The following is a 16,919-nucleotide window of genomic DNA, read 5'->3' on the forward strand; positions in this document are numbered from 1 at the left end:
ATAACGATATTCTTAGAGATATGACAAAACATCATCAGCCTAGACCTTTATTTCTATATTAACACCATCTAAAAACCTGAGTAACAAATATAGAGCTAAACCAGTACCATCACAGCCTGAACCATGATTCATAAAAACATTAAAAATAAAGGATGTCTTTAAATATATGGATATTTTTGTGATTGGCCAGCTGTGAGTTTGGTTATATCTGCACTTGTTTGCTCATTCTGTGTACCCCTGTGTTTTCCTGAATTTTTACAACATGAATTTTAATTACCCAAATTTTTACAACACTAATTTTTAGAACCTGAAATTCATCAACCTGAATTTGTACATCCTGAATTTTAATGACCTGAATTTTTACAATCTGAATTTTAATTTCCCATATTTTTACAATATGAATTTACATTTTTACTACATTAATTTTTACAACCTGTTTTTTACAAAGCAAATTTTAATCATATAAATTTTAATGACCACAGATTTTATTTTGACCTCAGATATTTTTTTGCTACTTGATTTTTTTTTTACTAAAATGTTTGTACCTGAATTATTTTATTTAGCTGAAATTTGGGATATCCATCATTTTAAAACTGTTCTAAAATGAAGTTTCAAAACCAGAATTTTATATATATATATATATATATATTGTGACGCCTACCACAGACTCTGTAGTTCCTTTTTCTGACTCTGCCGTTCCCGTCTATGGACAATCCCCGGTCCGGAACTACACCTCCCAGCATGCACCTGACAACACCACGTGTTTGGACTCAGCCAATCGCGGCTCATTCGTGCGGTCTACGTCACCGGAATTCTAGATTGTGTTCAGGTGTTGGTAATTTAGTTTAGGTATAAATACCTGTCTGTTTGTCTCGTTTCACCAGCGATATACTGAGCGTTATTTTCCTGTCTGTATTACCCGTGTATGACCCTTGTTTGTTCTTTTCGACTACGTTTTTTGCCTTATCCTTTTGTTCTGTTTGTATTGTGATTTCCTGGTTTATTGAACTCTGCTTCTGGTTTATGGTTTCGTTTTCGGTTTGTGATTCGGCTCTGATGTTGTGGTTGGTTGTTTTTCTGGCTTTGACCCACGCCTGTTATCTGACTACGCTATCAGCTTACGTGCTTAATAATAAAGCCTCGTTTTGTTTTTACCGCGAGCGTCTGACTCCCGTCTGTGGCGTTACATATATATATAAATATTTAAAGGTTACATTTTCAAGAACACCAGATTTCACACCTTTTATTTTCAAGAATCATGTTTTTTGGTTCAGGTTCTGGTGACATGATTTAACTAATTTAACTCCATGAACAATTGCGTCCAACAGGATAATGCTGTCTTAAGAACTTGCAGAGCTTAAAGACTTATATGCTCATATATACTCACGCATCTCAAAATATTTTGAATATCACTGAAAATTAGAATATTATAAAAGACCAATTGATACTTTTGGTAGGCAGTGTGGGCAGTGTGCCAAGTCCTGCTGGAAAATGAAATCTGCATCTCTATAAAAGTTGTCAGTAGCAGAGGGAAGCTGTAAGATATGAAGTGCTGTAAGATTTTGTGGGAAAACAAAACTGCACTGACTTTAGACTTGATAATAAAACACAGTGGATCAACACCAGCAGATGACAGACATGTCTCTCCAAACCATCACTGATTGGTGGAAACTTCACACTAGACCTCGAGCAGCTTGGACGGTGTGTTACCCTTGATTTACAAGTGAAATGTAAAATTTACTGATGATCAGTGATGGTTTAGAGAGACAGATGGTTCGGACTGCATTAGGAACCTCTACATTCAATAACACTCAATAAACATTATTATAGCTATATAAATATTTATTGATCCTGCTTCTAACTTCTATCTTCCTACAGAATGGCATCGCAATCCCAAACTTCCTTCAGAAGAAATTTATCCAGCATTTTTCTGAGAATCTTCTCTCTGATAGAATCTGGACGTGTGCCTCGCCCGAACTCGAGCGGCGATGTCTCTCTGGTAATGAAACGTCGGGATGACATGGCGTGTGACTACCACTGACAGGCCTTCAAATCAACTCAGCATTAGGAGGAGCCTCGGGCCTGGAACCACTACCTCCCATGGACAGCGCATCCAGCCGCGTGATCACGCCTCGCCACAAGCAAAGCTCCCACAATTCATACACAGCGCAGCGCTAACCCAACCCGACGAGGACCCCAGCCAATAGCAGCGTGTTCACGTGAACTCTACGCTAAAAAAAAAACGCTAAAAAGCTGCAGATAATTCAAAAATATGGGTTTATTCACACAGTGTGTAACACTAGGGTGTGGTTCAGTTTACTACACAACACTACACATCCGTTAAAAGCTGTAAAAATGTGGCTTGGATCTGATTTCATGTGGTTCATGTGTTCACACTATAAAAAAAACAATCTGGATACAATCAAATATGCCAAAAAATATATGATGTGGTATCTGCAGGGGTTGCTGTGGTATCTGTGTATGGGTTGATGTGGTATGTGTGTAGGGGTTGCTGTGATATATGTATATGCATTGCTGTGGTATCTGCATCTGCATCTGTGTATGGGTTGCTGTGGTATCTGCTTATAGGTTGCTGTGGTATTTGTGTATGGGTTACTGTGGTATCTGTTTATGGGTTACTGTGGTATCTGTTTATGAGTTGCTGTGGAATCTGTATAGGGGTGCTCTGGTGTATCTGTGTTGGTTACTGTGGTATATGAGTGGGTTGCTGTGGTATATGAGTGGGTTGCTATAGTATCTGTGGTATGGGTTGCTGTGGTATCTGTGCATGGGTTGCTGTGGTATCTATGTATAGGTTAGTGTGGTATTTGTGTGGGTTATTATAGTATCTGTGCATGGGTTGCTTGTGCATCTTTGTGGTTACTGTGGTATCTGAGTGGGTTGCTGTAGTATCTGCGTATGGGCTGCTGTAGTATCTGTATATGGGTTGCTGTGGTATCTGTGTAGGGGTCGCTGCAGTATCTGAATGTGTTGCTGTGGTATCTATGTGGGTTCCTGTGGAAACAATAATGGTTGTTGTGGTATCTACGTGGGTTCCTGTGATATCTGCTTGGGTTGCTGTGATATCTGCTTGGGTTGCTGTGATATCTGCTTGGGTTGCTGTGATATCTGCTTGGGTTTACTGTGGTATCTGTATGGGTCGCTGCAGTATCTGAATAGGTTGCTGTGGAAATGGTAGTGGTTGCTGTGGTATCTGCATGGGTTGCTATATTTTTAGCAGCTCAGCTTGCTTTTGCAGCCTAAAACATAGAGGTCAGGAAGTTACATATTTAACCAACGTAACCTGTGGGGAATGACTACACACTAATGGAAAGTTAGAGGAGAGAAACTAGGGGCCAGAAACAGATGGAGCCAGCAGACAATTCTAGGCTTATTAGTGCCCATTTCACCAGTAGAGGCATTGCACCAGAGGCTTACTTATTTATTTTAGGTTTAGCAGAGTGCACTGCAGAAAACGCATGCAATTAAAAGCTTTTATATGGCTGAAAGCTGGAATTTGATGCAGATTAAACTTTTGCACTGGTGGAATGGGCACTAATTTGGTCAACAGACTAAACGGAGTTTAAATTCAGCAGATTTAACGTATTCGAGTTGAAACAGACCGTGGAGCTGACAGTGCATCCTGCAGAATTAAGTTATTCTTCGAACTGTAAATGCCTTCTGGCCTCCCTGCCGCACCAAAATGGCTGCCCTCCTGCACGGGCGCCCGCGGAGATGCCCGTTTAAAAAGGAAGGGGCGTATGTGTGCCAGAGCAATGTGTCATTCCTGTAACGGTGTTGACTCACTCTGTGCAGTCTGTGTGGGCAGCGCTTAAATAACAGCCTCCTCTGAGCAAATCTCCTCGCCTGATAACAAACGACGTCCCTCGTAACTTCAAAACACTAGCGCCCGCCGCTAACAAACACGCGTCAGCTCCGGCAGACGCTGCCCTTTTTACTCTTCTTTATTTTGCTGATTACTCAAACCAGGGATTCTGCGGTGTTGTTCCCTACTGAGTGAGCAAGCAAATAATTAGAGTTCACGCTTTCGCACGGCGTCCACATGTCTACAGGCTTTGGTACACAAGATGCTTTAGCTGTAATAATTTAATTACGGCTGTGTTCCAAAGCCTAGACTGCAGCCCGAATTAGGACGGGGCCTATGAAGATGACGCCTTGATAGCCTATTGGAAAATTAGTACAATTAACACAACAAGAAAAAAAAAAAAAAATTATATATATATATATATAAATATACTGTATTTTACGCACTATAAGATGTATTTAAAATACTTTCATTTTCCCAAAAATCCACAGAGATGAGTTATCAGCCTGTTTTGTCATTTAGAGTTGAGTATTATCGGCTATCTATCTATTTAGATAGATAAAGATGAGTATGATTGGCTTGTAGCCTGCTGCTAACCCTGGCTAGCACTGCTGGAGCAGCATTAGCATTACCAACTAACCACGCTAAGTGCTAACTCTTTTGCCATTTAGGAGGTCAGTATCATCAGCTATCTATCTATTTAGATAGATAGGAGGTGAGTATTAACGGACTGTAGCCTGCTGCTAACCCTGGCTAGCACTGCTGGAGCAGCATTAGCATCACCCACTAACCCCGCTTAGCTTTATACTTTATGAATATGAACTTATTTTCTTTGCATTATTTGAGGTCTGAAAGTTCTGTATCTTTCTTTTTTGTTATTTCAGCCATTTCTCTCTTTTTTTTTTTTAAATAAATGCTCTAAATTACAGTTTTGGGAGAAATGCTGTCTGTAGTTTATAGAATAAAACGACAATGTTCATTTTACTCAAACATAAACCTATAAATAGCAAAATCAGAGAAACTGATTCGGAAACTGTGAATTAAGTGGTATCTAAGGAGATGTTATACAAAGTAGTGACATGACTAGATTGATCCCACCTGTTGCAACTGGAATACAAACACATGTACTTTTGATGGTTACAGAAATGTGCGCTGTAACAAATTGGAAGGATACATCAGCTGCGCTCTCAATGAAAAAGCTCTGAACATAAAACTGCACTTAGGAACATTAGGAACAGTCTTGTAAAATGTAGCCTAGGCCTAGGCTTTGGAACGCAGCCATTGCCTCATGAATATCTGCATGTAGGCTTTTTCGCTTGTAAAATTATAATGAATTTAAATAAAACCCTGAACTTTTAGTCGCTGACAGGCTAATCACTCACCGCACAATGGCTTCCCTCGTTTCTCCGGTTAAATTTAAGACTCGCCCTCGGGCGGATGGCCTTTCGGAACCTGTTTCACACTAAAACCTGACATTTAAGAAGGTGCCCTCACCCTGCCGACTTCCCTACCATCCGCAGGAGAACTGAAGCCTCAGATATGTGGGATCTGAATGTTTCAGAACAAGCGAGAGAGAGAGAGACAGATACAGAAAGAGCGAAAGAAAAAAAGAGAGAGAGAGAGAGAGAGAGTTACATAACCAGACCATTTGGGCTGTGAACTCTAATGGAATACAGCATCAAGTCCGCAGAAGCTCCTCAACACTGTCCGATTTGTCCAATTCTCTGAGCTTCAAACTACAGAGAGAACCAGAACCTTCTGTACCAGTGTATACCAAAGACAAAAAGTGATGGGACACATCCTTAGAAACCTTTAAACATTAGATCTATAGCTACCAGGTGTCAATAAACTGTCAAAAAATGTCAATGTTCAGGTTTTCTACAAATACCTCATTTTACATAGAAATAGAAGGCTAAATTGGCCACAATATTGTCAAATTTGCTAATTTTGAGTCTAAAGAGGTGGAACTATAACAGCATCTTCCAACATCGCTACCAGCATCATTCAACATCGCTACTACAGTTTTAGCATGCTGGCTACCAGTATCATCCAATATCGCAACCACTGTATTAGCATTCTGGCTAACAGCATTGTCAAACATCACTACAGGTCTAATCAAACATTGTTACCACAGTGTTAGCATGCTGGCTACCAGCATTGTCCAATGTCACTACCACTTTGTTAGCATGCTGGCTACTAGCATCATCCAACATCGCTATAGGTCTAATTCAACATCGCAACCATTGTGTTTGCATGCTGGCTACCTGCATCATGCAACATCACTACCATTGTGTTAGCATGCTGGCTACATGCATCATCCAACATCACTACAGGTCTAATGAAACATCGCTACCACAGTTTTAGCATGCTGGCTCCCGCAATATTCAACATCGATACCACTGTGTTAGCATGCAGGCTACCAGTATCATCCAACATCACTACTACTGTGTTAGCACACTGGCTCCAGACATCCTCTAGCATTGCTATAGGTCTCATTCAACATTGCTACCACTGTGCTAGCATACTAGCTACCAGCATCAACCAGCATGGCTACAGGTCTAATCAAACATAGCTACAACACTGTTAGCATGCTGGCTCCAGACATCATGCAACAATGCTTCTGGCAAAATGCTTCTCCACATCACCGCACCAGCTATGTGCCTCTTACAAAATTGCTACTGTAGTGTTAGCATACTAGCTTCTGGCCTTATAATAGATCACTACCAAAGGTGTTAGCATGCTGGTTATGGGCCTCTTCCAACGATGCTACCGCAGTGTTAGCACTATGACTACTGGCCTAGCCCAACAGCTCTACCACAGTGTTAGCATGCTGGCTACCAGCATCATCCAACATTGACCTTGCCTAACATCACTACTACAGTACGGGCTTTATTCAGCATCACTACTACAGTGTTAGCACACACAAGCTACAGTATGGGCTTTATTGAATGTCACTACTACAGTGTTAGCATGCTATGAGCCTTGCCCCACATCACTACCAATCTATATTGGAAAATTACAATGCTAAAGAACAAACAGCTACAGCTAACAGCTCCGTTTACAGTATAAAATGGATATCATGCCCTAAAAACAGGTATAAAGCGTTAAAGCCTCGCTGTGATTGGACGTTTCTGAGGTTTTAAACTTTATTTTCTGCTTTTTTTTCAGTAAGCGACTCCCTGAACATTGTGAAAATCCGATGTATTTGGTGCAGGATGCTCGGAAGCAGCTCTTTGATGCTAAGTTGTGCTACCATGGTTAAAGCTATGGGCAGATGTTGCAATGGAGAACAACTTGTCAAACATCAAAAGGTTTTGTAGCACAAGGAGTACGGAGAGAGAAAAAAGAGGAATATCTCAGAGAAACACTTCTCTACACCCACACAGCTCAGCTCATAACACACTCATACCAAGCAAAAAAAAAAAAATACACTACACTATACTCTTTATTTATAAACTGCTAGTTATTAATTCAGCTATGTAGTGCAGTTATTTATTACTGACACAGATGCAATCAAATGAACTCAAATAGCTTACTACTGTCTAATCCTTAATAATAATAATAATCTTTAGGCCATTAATTCCATATAGTGTTTTTTGTCTGTAATTCAAGAAAACTTTTAAACTGATGGTGCATTGGTGATTAAAGTGCCTCCGCTGCTTTAAAAAACCTAATATTAGAGAAACACTCCAATATGTGTTAAAATTACATTTTTACTTTTTCAGCCAATCACTAAAAGTGCCTTTTTGCCAGTTTTTGCCAATTATAATATTATATTTGCCAAATATTCAGTGCATCCCTTCAAAATAGCATATTTATGTCTGTAATTCAAGAAATAGCCATTGATCATTCTTAAGCTAATGCTAATAATGTCAATTCTGGTCTTGCAGCTTTAGTGTTTGACCTGGTGATTGTTGGTGCGCCTCCACTCTGTAAAAAAAAAATCCAACTTTAGAGGAATCACTGCAAGTTTTTCATCTAATATATATTGTTTTTACTTTGTCTTATCACTTATTCAGCATTCAATATAGTGTATTTATGTCTGTAATTCAATACATAGACATAAATCTATGCGTTTCATCAATTTTTTTATATTTTTTTATTGTCATTTCATTTACTAAGCCAAATATTCTGCCATACATTGCTAAATATTCAGTGCATAGCTTCAATATAGTGTATTTATGTCTGTAACTCAAGGCATAGCCATTATCATTATCATATTAAAAAAAAAAAAAAAAAAAAAAAAAAAACGTTAGAAGAATCACTGCAATTTTTGGTATAAATTAAGTAGTCATTTCACTTCAGCCAAACAACAAAAGTGCCTTTTCTTTAGGGATTTCTCCAATTTTAATGAATCATTCTTAAGCTAAGGCTTATAACGTCAATTCTGTTCACTTATTTAGACAAAATATTGGACAAATATGGCTTAATAATTAGTGCTTTCCTTCAATATAGTGTCTTTATGTCTGTAATTAAAGATATAGCCATGAATCTTTCTCAAACGAAGGCTTATAATGCAACATTATTTTAATCCATCGTATTTATGTTGTTTTTAAGAGGAGTCTAATAATTTTAATTCTCGTCTTGCAGTTTTAATGTTTGACCTGATGCTTCATTGGTTATTGGAGTGGCGCCACTGTTTAAATTACTTCATATTGAAGTGTTTCATCTAAAATTAAAGTTTTTTTTTTCTATTCTGTCTTTTCATTTATTTAGCCAACGTTTTAGTGAAGACTAATAACGTCAAAAATTGAATTGAAAACACTGCAATAAAGTAGTCTTTTTTTTTTATGGATTTCTTGAATTTCTCCAAACCCCACATTTTTGTGCATGGCCTCCTCTCAGCATAATAGCACACGCATATAAAGCCACACATACTGTAACACTGGAGCTGCCAGGGGATTCGCAACATCTGGATAGGTAGGTAGGTCAGTGCGGAGAAACTGGGGCACACAGCTTGACGTGTTTAGAGTGTCACAATGCTTTAGCAGTCAGAGGTTAGCCTAGCGCACCAGAGAGGATCTGCCGCTTTTGTAGCGCTAGCATTCACCAGGAGCTATTACAGCACCAGGACATTACAATATGAAAGGAGGCGGTGGTGCCATGACCCGGGTACAGGATGCCAGATCCCCCAGCATTACACAGAATTCAACACATACAATCCCACAATTCACCTGATACAGGTGTGATACATTAGCACTGGAGCTAAACGTGACGAGAACTGCCCATACCATCTTACATAACACTGTACATATATAGAATTTAACACATAAATATATCTAGGTGTGATAAATAACAGTCAGCGATAATCATACTCTATAATGCATGGAATATAATGGAGAGAATTGACCATCATCTGACCAAATACTGCAAAGAACCTCCAAGTCAAGTAAAAACAGGAATAATAAGGGGGGAAACAAACAGATTTAAACTCAACTAGCTAAACCCAGCTCAGCTCAACTCAACTGAGTTCAACTGAGATAGCTCAACTCAACACAAAACAATTCAGTTCAATGCAACTTAGCTTGTTCCCTCTCATCTCATCTCAGCTCAACTAAACTCATTTCAACTCAACTCAATTTAACCCTTCTCATCTCAACCCAACCACTCTGAACTCAACTCAATTCAACCGCTTTTATGTCAGCTTAATTCTACCCATCTCATCTCAACTCAACTCGGGTCCCTTTTATCTCTGCTTAATTCTACCCCTCTCATCTCAACTCAATTTAACCCCTTTTATCTGAATTCAATTCAATTCAACCTCTCTCATCTCTAGTTAACTCAGTTCAGGTAAACTTGATTTTGTTCAGCTCAACTCAGTTAAACTCAACTTAGCCTGTCCCCCCTGATCCCCTCTCATCATCTTAGCTCAGTTAAATGAATCCCATCTAAACTCAACTCAATTTAAACCCCTTGTCTCAACTTAATTCAACCCCTCTCATTTCAAGTTAAGTAAACTTAATTCAGTTTAGCTCAACTCGTCCCCTCTCATCTCATCTCAGCTCAACTAAACTCATTTCAACTCAACTCAATTTAACCCTTCTCATCTCAACCCAACCACTCTGAACTCAACTCAATTCAACCACTCTCAACTCAACTCAATTCAACCCCTTTTATGTCAGCCTAATTCTACCCATCTCATCTCAACTCAACCCAGTCCCTTTTATCTCTGCTTAATTCTACCCCTCTCATCTCAACTCAATTTAACCCCTTTTATCTGAATTCAATTCAATTCAACCTCTCTCATCTCTAGTTAACTCAGTTCAGGTAAACTTGATTTTGATTTTTAACTCAGTTAAACTCAACTTAGCCTGTCCCCCCTCATCCCCTCTCATCATCTTAGCTCAGTTAAATTAATCCCATCTAAACTCAACTCAATTTAAACCCCTTGTCTCAACTTAATTCAACCCCTCTCATCTCAATGTAACTCAGTTCAGTTAAACTTAATTCAGTTCAGCTCAACTCATCTCAGTTCAACTTAACCCATCTTGTTCCCTCTCATCTCAGTTCAACTCAACTCATCATCATAGCTCGGTTCAACTCAATTTAACCCCTCTCATCTCATCTCAACTCAATTCAACTCAATTCAACCCCTCTCACCTCAATTTAATTCAACCCCCTCTCATTACAACTAAACTCAATTAAGATTAATTTAACTCAATTCAACCCCTCTCATTTCAAGTTAAGTAAACTTAATTCAGTTTAGCTCAACTCGTCCCCTCTGAACTCATCTCAGCTCAGCTTATCTCAGCTCAAATAATCACCTCTCATCTCATCTAATCTCAGTTCAACTCAACTCAACCATTGAATTCAAAGGTTCTTTAAGAACCCAACAGTGGTTCTCCTACTAAAACAAATGGGAAACGTCCAAAACGAATTAACTTCGCATTTTTCAATGGGTACCAGTTACATATTGAGATAATTCCATTATTATATTCCACAATAATCCAAAAAAAGGAAAGCATGAATAATAAAATAATAATCAGACTGTCTTTATGAACGTGTTCTTCATACTGAAGTCACGCTGTGTCCTGACTGGATCAGCTGAATCATGCCCACATGTACCGTGGGCATGACCTGGCACGACTGACGTAGGTATAGATTATAATAAGAGTCCTGAATGAATCAGTAAAAGCAGAAAAAGCTCCTTACTGCATTGTGGGTCTGAGTCTGTCCCACCAGGATCAGGATGTTGGAGCAGATGATGGAGAGGCAGAAGTTGATCAGAATGATTGATCTCTCAGACCGTATGTACCTGAAATATAGAAGAAAGAAAAGATTATATACAGTTTTACGTTATTTTTTTCTACATAGCAAATGAATAGTGAAGTGATCCAGACTACGAAGGAACACATAAGGATGGAGAATCATGTAGTAACTTAAAAAAGTGTTAAACAAACCAAAAAAGGGAACTTATTCTGTGCAAAAAAGAGAGGGAACTCTTGCTCTACTTTCCTTTTCTTTACTGAGGCGATCCTGATGAGTGCCAGTTTCACCATTACAGCATTTTTGATGTTTTTTGCACTAATTGCACTTTTACTTTTGTACCTTTACTTTTGAGTATACCAACTCTACCTCTTCATTACTTCACAACTGATGCTCTCAAACACTTTATTAAGAGAAAAGAAATTTAAGTAATTAACTCTTGATGAGTTCAGCACAGCTGTTAACTGAAAGCCTGAATTCCAGGTGACTCAAAGATCAAATCTACTTTAAAGAATGTAAAATATAAAACATATTCTTTTTATTGTTCACTAAATGATAACATATGCTTTTCTTCATAGTTTGGATGATGTTAATATTAATCTACAATGCAGAATATTTTAAAATAATGAAAAAAAACCCCACTGAATTAAAGGTGTGAAATGTTCTTCATAAAATAAAACATCCAATATGTATGTTCTACGTTTTATAATAATACATATAATACAATATTTTATATATAATACTCACCTCCACAGTATAGCGTACACCACAGCCAGGGTGATCAAGGCCAGGCAGGACAGGCCGCAGCCCACGATCAGCGTCACAGATGGAACCCCTGAGTACTCCATGGTCTGGAAAAGAAACACAAAAGCAGATAATTAAGATTTTTACACTTTGACTTCATGAAGACATGGCATCACCAAAATAACAACACTAATATAGACTTCTGTTTGCTTCTTTTAACTTTGATAAAATCAGGCCACCGTTTTATCCACATATGCCAACTTGATCTGTTTCAGTTTAGAAAAAATAAAAGCACACTCTGGCTCAGATTACTGATTCAGTTCTGAGCCAGGATTCAGAACTACGTCCCAAGAACAGTCACTGGGACGAATTCAAGCACATAAAACTACTCCCATATGAAATACCTGGCATGCAAGGATTGGATTTGCAAGGTTCCTGGCATTGGTATTGTTGGATTCATTCAGTTATGTTTGGGTACGGTTGGGTTTTGTTGGTTATGGTTGGATTAAGTTGGTTATGGTTGGGTACAAGTTGGGTACGGTTGGATTCAGCTGGTTATGGTTGGGTGCGGTTTGTTATGGTTGGGTACGAGTTGATTTCGGCTGAGTTCGGTTGGGTACGAGTTGTGTACGGTTGTAATCAGTTGGTTATGGTTGGGTTCAGTTGGGTACTGTTGAGTTTGGTTGAGTACAAGTTGGGTACGGTTGAGTTTTGTTGGTTATGGTTGGCTACAAGTTGGGTATATTTGGAATCGATTGGTTATGGTTGGGTGTGGTCGGGTATGAGTTGTGCACAGTTGGATTCGGTTGGTAATGGTTGAGTATGGTTGGCTTTGTTTGAGTTTGGTTGGGCATGGTTGAGTTCGATTGAGTTGGGCATGGTACTATGAAAGGCTTTAACGCCTTAAAATCTCAGCTATATTACACCTAAAAGATTATTATTCCATATTTACAGCAAATCCACTGATTACAAAGCTGATTTACGTATGGAAGGTTCTCTATACACTGGTGTTAGATCTCCAAAACCAGTACTGGCCAACCCAGGTTACACAATATGCAGAATAAAAACCCACAAACTTCAAGTTCAGATGTATACAAGGATTGGCCATCCCAGGTAACATAATACATAGAATACATAGAATTAAACACTCCTGAATCAGGGTTTCAGCTACTGAGTTTCAGTCTCCAGGACCAGAATTGACAATCCTATGAGTTGGACTGTGGTTATAGGTGGACTCCCAAGTCTACCAAATCAACAGTAATTAGAATCAAAGCTTAATCAGACGTTATTGTGGCCCTTTAGGACCATGTTTAATCATCCCAAAATACATAATCCCATAATCGTGACTGGGTTGTAGCCGTTACTGACAATCCCAAGCTATATAATACAGTACATAGTACAGCTGTGGTTGGTGTGGTGCAGTGGATAACACCACCAACCTGCCAGTGAGCTACCACATCATGCCACATTGAATCCAACACACCCGATCCAGATGTGCTAGACTTGGGTTAAAGCTAAACATGGTGGTGTGGTTGATCTCCAGAAGGAGGATTGACCATTCCAGGGTTACATAATACATAAAATGCATGGAACTAAACATCTCCCAAACCAGGATTGGCAATTCTATGGTAGATAATATTGAATATTTGATTTAATTTAGCAAAACTGATCCAGGTGAGCTAGACTGTTGTTATAAGTAGACTTCCATGTCTATCACATCAACAGGCATTAGCATTAAAGCTAAATATGAAGGTGTGGGGTTGTACTTCAATGTAAAATATAATGATAAATGACTACATACGGTAGCAGAAAAAAGGTTTGGATAGGACTTATATTCTGTGTTTTTTCATTATTTTAAAAGACTAGGAAGAAAAACATGAGGTAGAGTCACCTGGAATTCAGGCTTTCAGTTAACAGCTGTGCTGCTAACTCGTCAAGAGTTAATAACTTCAGATTTTTATGTTAGTTTGAGAGCATCAGTTGTAAAGTTGTGAAGAGGTGGCCAGTTGGTATACAGTGAATAGCTCTATTTAAGTAACGTTCTAATCCATCACTGCATAGACAATCCTAAACATTAATATATTGATGGAAACGGCACTCATCAGGACCAGGAAATGAATACATGATTCCTTATGTGTTCCTTCATAGTCTCGATTTTACATTTTGACTGGTACTGTATTTAAATCACATGATTTCATATAGGCCAATCCCAAAAGCATCGACGTCTCAAGATCACACTTCCACACACAGCTGTTCAATCAACACTCTCAGACCTGAGACGTGTTCAGAATCAGGTGAAACACTGACACGGTGATGAATATGCACTACGCAGAGAAACGTGCACGGATGTGCTGATTGCGAGCTCGCCCGTTAACGTGTCACAGCTATCTGCCATCTCAATTTGTGGCTTTGGATGGTTGAATCGGCCCAGCCCGGCGCCAGAGGCCTCGCAGCAACCTTCACCACTTTATCTCCTGCCCGTCTCGCTGTATTTACGACTTTTTCCCAGAATCCCACCCGGACAGTGTGTTCTCTCTCCCTCTCTTTCACTACCCACAGGAGTCACAAATCATTGCGAAAGATCAGCAACGAACTGCAATGAAACATCTTAAATTAAAACATCTTAAAACTCTTAAAAATAAGTTCTACAATGGGTTCTTTAAGCGATACTAGAGAAAAAAATAACTATTTTACCCAATAAAGGTTTCTAACAGTGAAATGTCTTAAAAAAATCACTTAAATTACCCTTAAATTAGAACCTACGGAACCAAACGTACATAATGAACAGTTTTAGGGGTGAAACGATTTCTCAAGTAATTCGAATTACTCGATAAAAAAATTAATTGATTTATTTTCTGTTCCTCGAGGAATCGTTGAATTAATTTTAAAATGCAGAGCGCCGAATTTAGCGGGGACTTTTAATGTGAAACAGCGCGCCTAGCGTTACGTCCCCCACAAACAGGAAGCGGGAAGTGGAGGAGGCAAAGGGTTTTTGAAGTGGTGGATTGTGATTAATGTACCTTAATAACAGAACGACAGCACTGTGGGGTGCTGATTATTAGAAATACTGTCTACTGTGTGTGTGGTTAGTTTATTACAACAGAGACACATTCTCCACTTAAGTAAACACAGCGCTGTGAAGTTAAGAATATATATAAATACATGTTAAAGTTAGCTGAGCTAACTTGCTGAGCCGGAATACACAGCCATGAACTTACTGTATTATGTCATTTAGTCTTAGTTATGTCAATTCATTAGACCTGAGTAGTGTAAAACGTTAAACAAATAAATAAATAATAATAATAATAATAATAATAATAATAATAATAATAATAATTTTCAGGTCACAAATATTTGTACAGGTCTTGAGAATCCACTGACTTGGTGGAAAAAGAAAATCCAATGTTTGTGCCTTTATTATTGATCAATTTGAAATAATTTATTTATTAATTATTACATATTATTATTCTTTTGTTTGCAGTGTGGACATGTTGTGAATTAAAAAAATTAAACCAGTTGGTCATTCATAATTAAGTGAAATTTATTTTTTTCTCCTGTGTATTTTAAATTGCTTTCTAGGCAAGAAAATGAGTTTAATCCGAATCAATCGATTAATTGAATCGTTTTTTTAGTAGAGTACTCGATTACTAAAATAATCGATAGCTACAGCCATAATATACAGTATATTAAAATTTGAGGTTAAAGCGAAACTTTAATATACTGTATATTAAAATTTTACAACCAAGCTGGACCATCCCAGCAGTTCAGTTTGGTGGTTTGATGGTTTCATTCATCTTCCTCTTGATTATATTCCAGAGGTTTTCAATTTGGTAAAATCAAAGAAACTCATCATTTTTAGATGGTCTCTTCTTTTCCCAGAGCTGTATATCACATACAATCAAATACACCTGGATCAGGTGTGTTAAAGCTAAATGGGTGGTGGAACCTCAGGACCAGGACTGGTCATCCCAAGTTATGTAATACATAACATATAAGAGATAGAATCTAGTACACATGATGCAGGTGTGCTAAATTAGAGTTAAAGCTAAATGTGATCTGGTGGTAGACCTCCAGACATTCTACAACATACAGCTCTGAAAAAAATAATAATAGATCACTTAAAAATGATGAGTTTCTTTGATTTTACCAAATTGAAAACCTCTGGAATATAATCAAGAGGAAGATGGATGATCACAAACCATCAAACCACCAAACTGAACTGCTTGAATTTATTTTGCACCAGGAGTAAAGCAGCATAAAGTTATCCAAAAGCAGTGTGTAAGACTGGTGGAGGAGAACATGATGCCAAGATGCATAAAAAAACTGGGATTAAAAACCAGGGTTATTCCACCAAATATTGATTTCTGACTCTTAAAACTTGAATATTAATATTTTTATTTATAGTTTCTTTGCATTATTTGAGGTCTGAAAGTTCTGCATCTTTTTTGTAATTTCAGACATTTCTCATTTTCTGTAAATAAATGCTCTAAATGAGAATATTTTTATTTGGAATTTGGGAGAAATGTTGTCTGTAGTTTATAGAATAAAACAACAATGTTCATTTTACTCAAACATAAACCTATAAATAGCAAAATCAGAAACTGAAGCGATCTCTTCATTTTTTCCAGAGCTGTATATATATATATATATATATATATATATATATATATATATATATATATATAGAGAGAGAGAGAGAGAGAGAGAAGCCATTTATTCTTCAATACATGTGAATGTGTGTGATCACATGACCTGAGAAGAATGGTCTTGCCCAACCCCCAATCCCAGATCAGTGGCAGCAGCAGTGTTTATTTTGCTCCTAATCTCATTAGCTTTGCTTTGCTTTGATTTAAAGATTGTGTTGTATGATGTAATGATGTTACAGCCCATGTTAGGAACCAATTTATCAGGCTTACTATACATATAAACATTTACATTATCTATTCCTTCAAATATATCCATATATACACATTTCAGTCAATTTCTGGAGATCTATACATGCAAAATCACCAGTTTAACCAACCCACCAATGCCAGGACCAATGGCCAGTGTTGTATACCTACAATATCCATATATATATTGCTATTTCAGTCACTTTAAAGACTTTAAAGATTTTAAAGTTCACCAATTCTAACACACTGTC

At 37.9% G+C, this 16,919-nt stretch overlaps 1 protein-coding gene across 4 annotated transcripts in view; it reads right to left on the reverse strand.

The window, feature by feature from the left end:
* The window catches only part of adgrb3 (adhesion G protein-coupled receptor B3), a 321,788-nt gene that overhangs the window by 53,278 nt on the left and 251,591 nt on the right, over positions 1-16,919 (reverse strand). For all 4 annotated transcript variants that reach the window (XM_022682079.2, XM_049472155.1, XM_022682078.2 and 1 more), the window contains 2 exons: positions 11,780-11,883; positions 10,979-11,081 (listed from right to left, as the gene is read on the reverse strand). In XM_022682079.2, the coding sequence (XP_022537800.2) occupies positions 10,979-11,081; positions 11,780-11,883 (207 nt within the window). The remainder of the gene's footprint in view (positions 1-10,978; positions 11,082-11,779; positions 11,884-16,919) is intronic.

This window comes from Astyanax mexicanus, chromosome 25, assembly GCF_023375975.1.
Source record: "Astyanax mexicanus isolate ESR-SI-001 chromosome 25, AstMex3_surface, whole genome shotgun sequence".
NCBI classification, from domain to species: Eukaryota; Metazoa; Chordata; class Actinopteri; order Characiformes; family Acestrorhamphidae; genus Astyanax; species Astyanax mexicanus.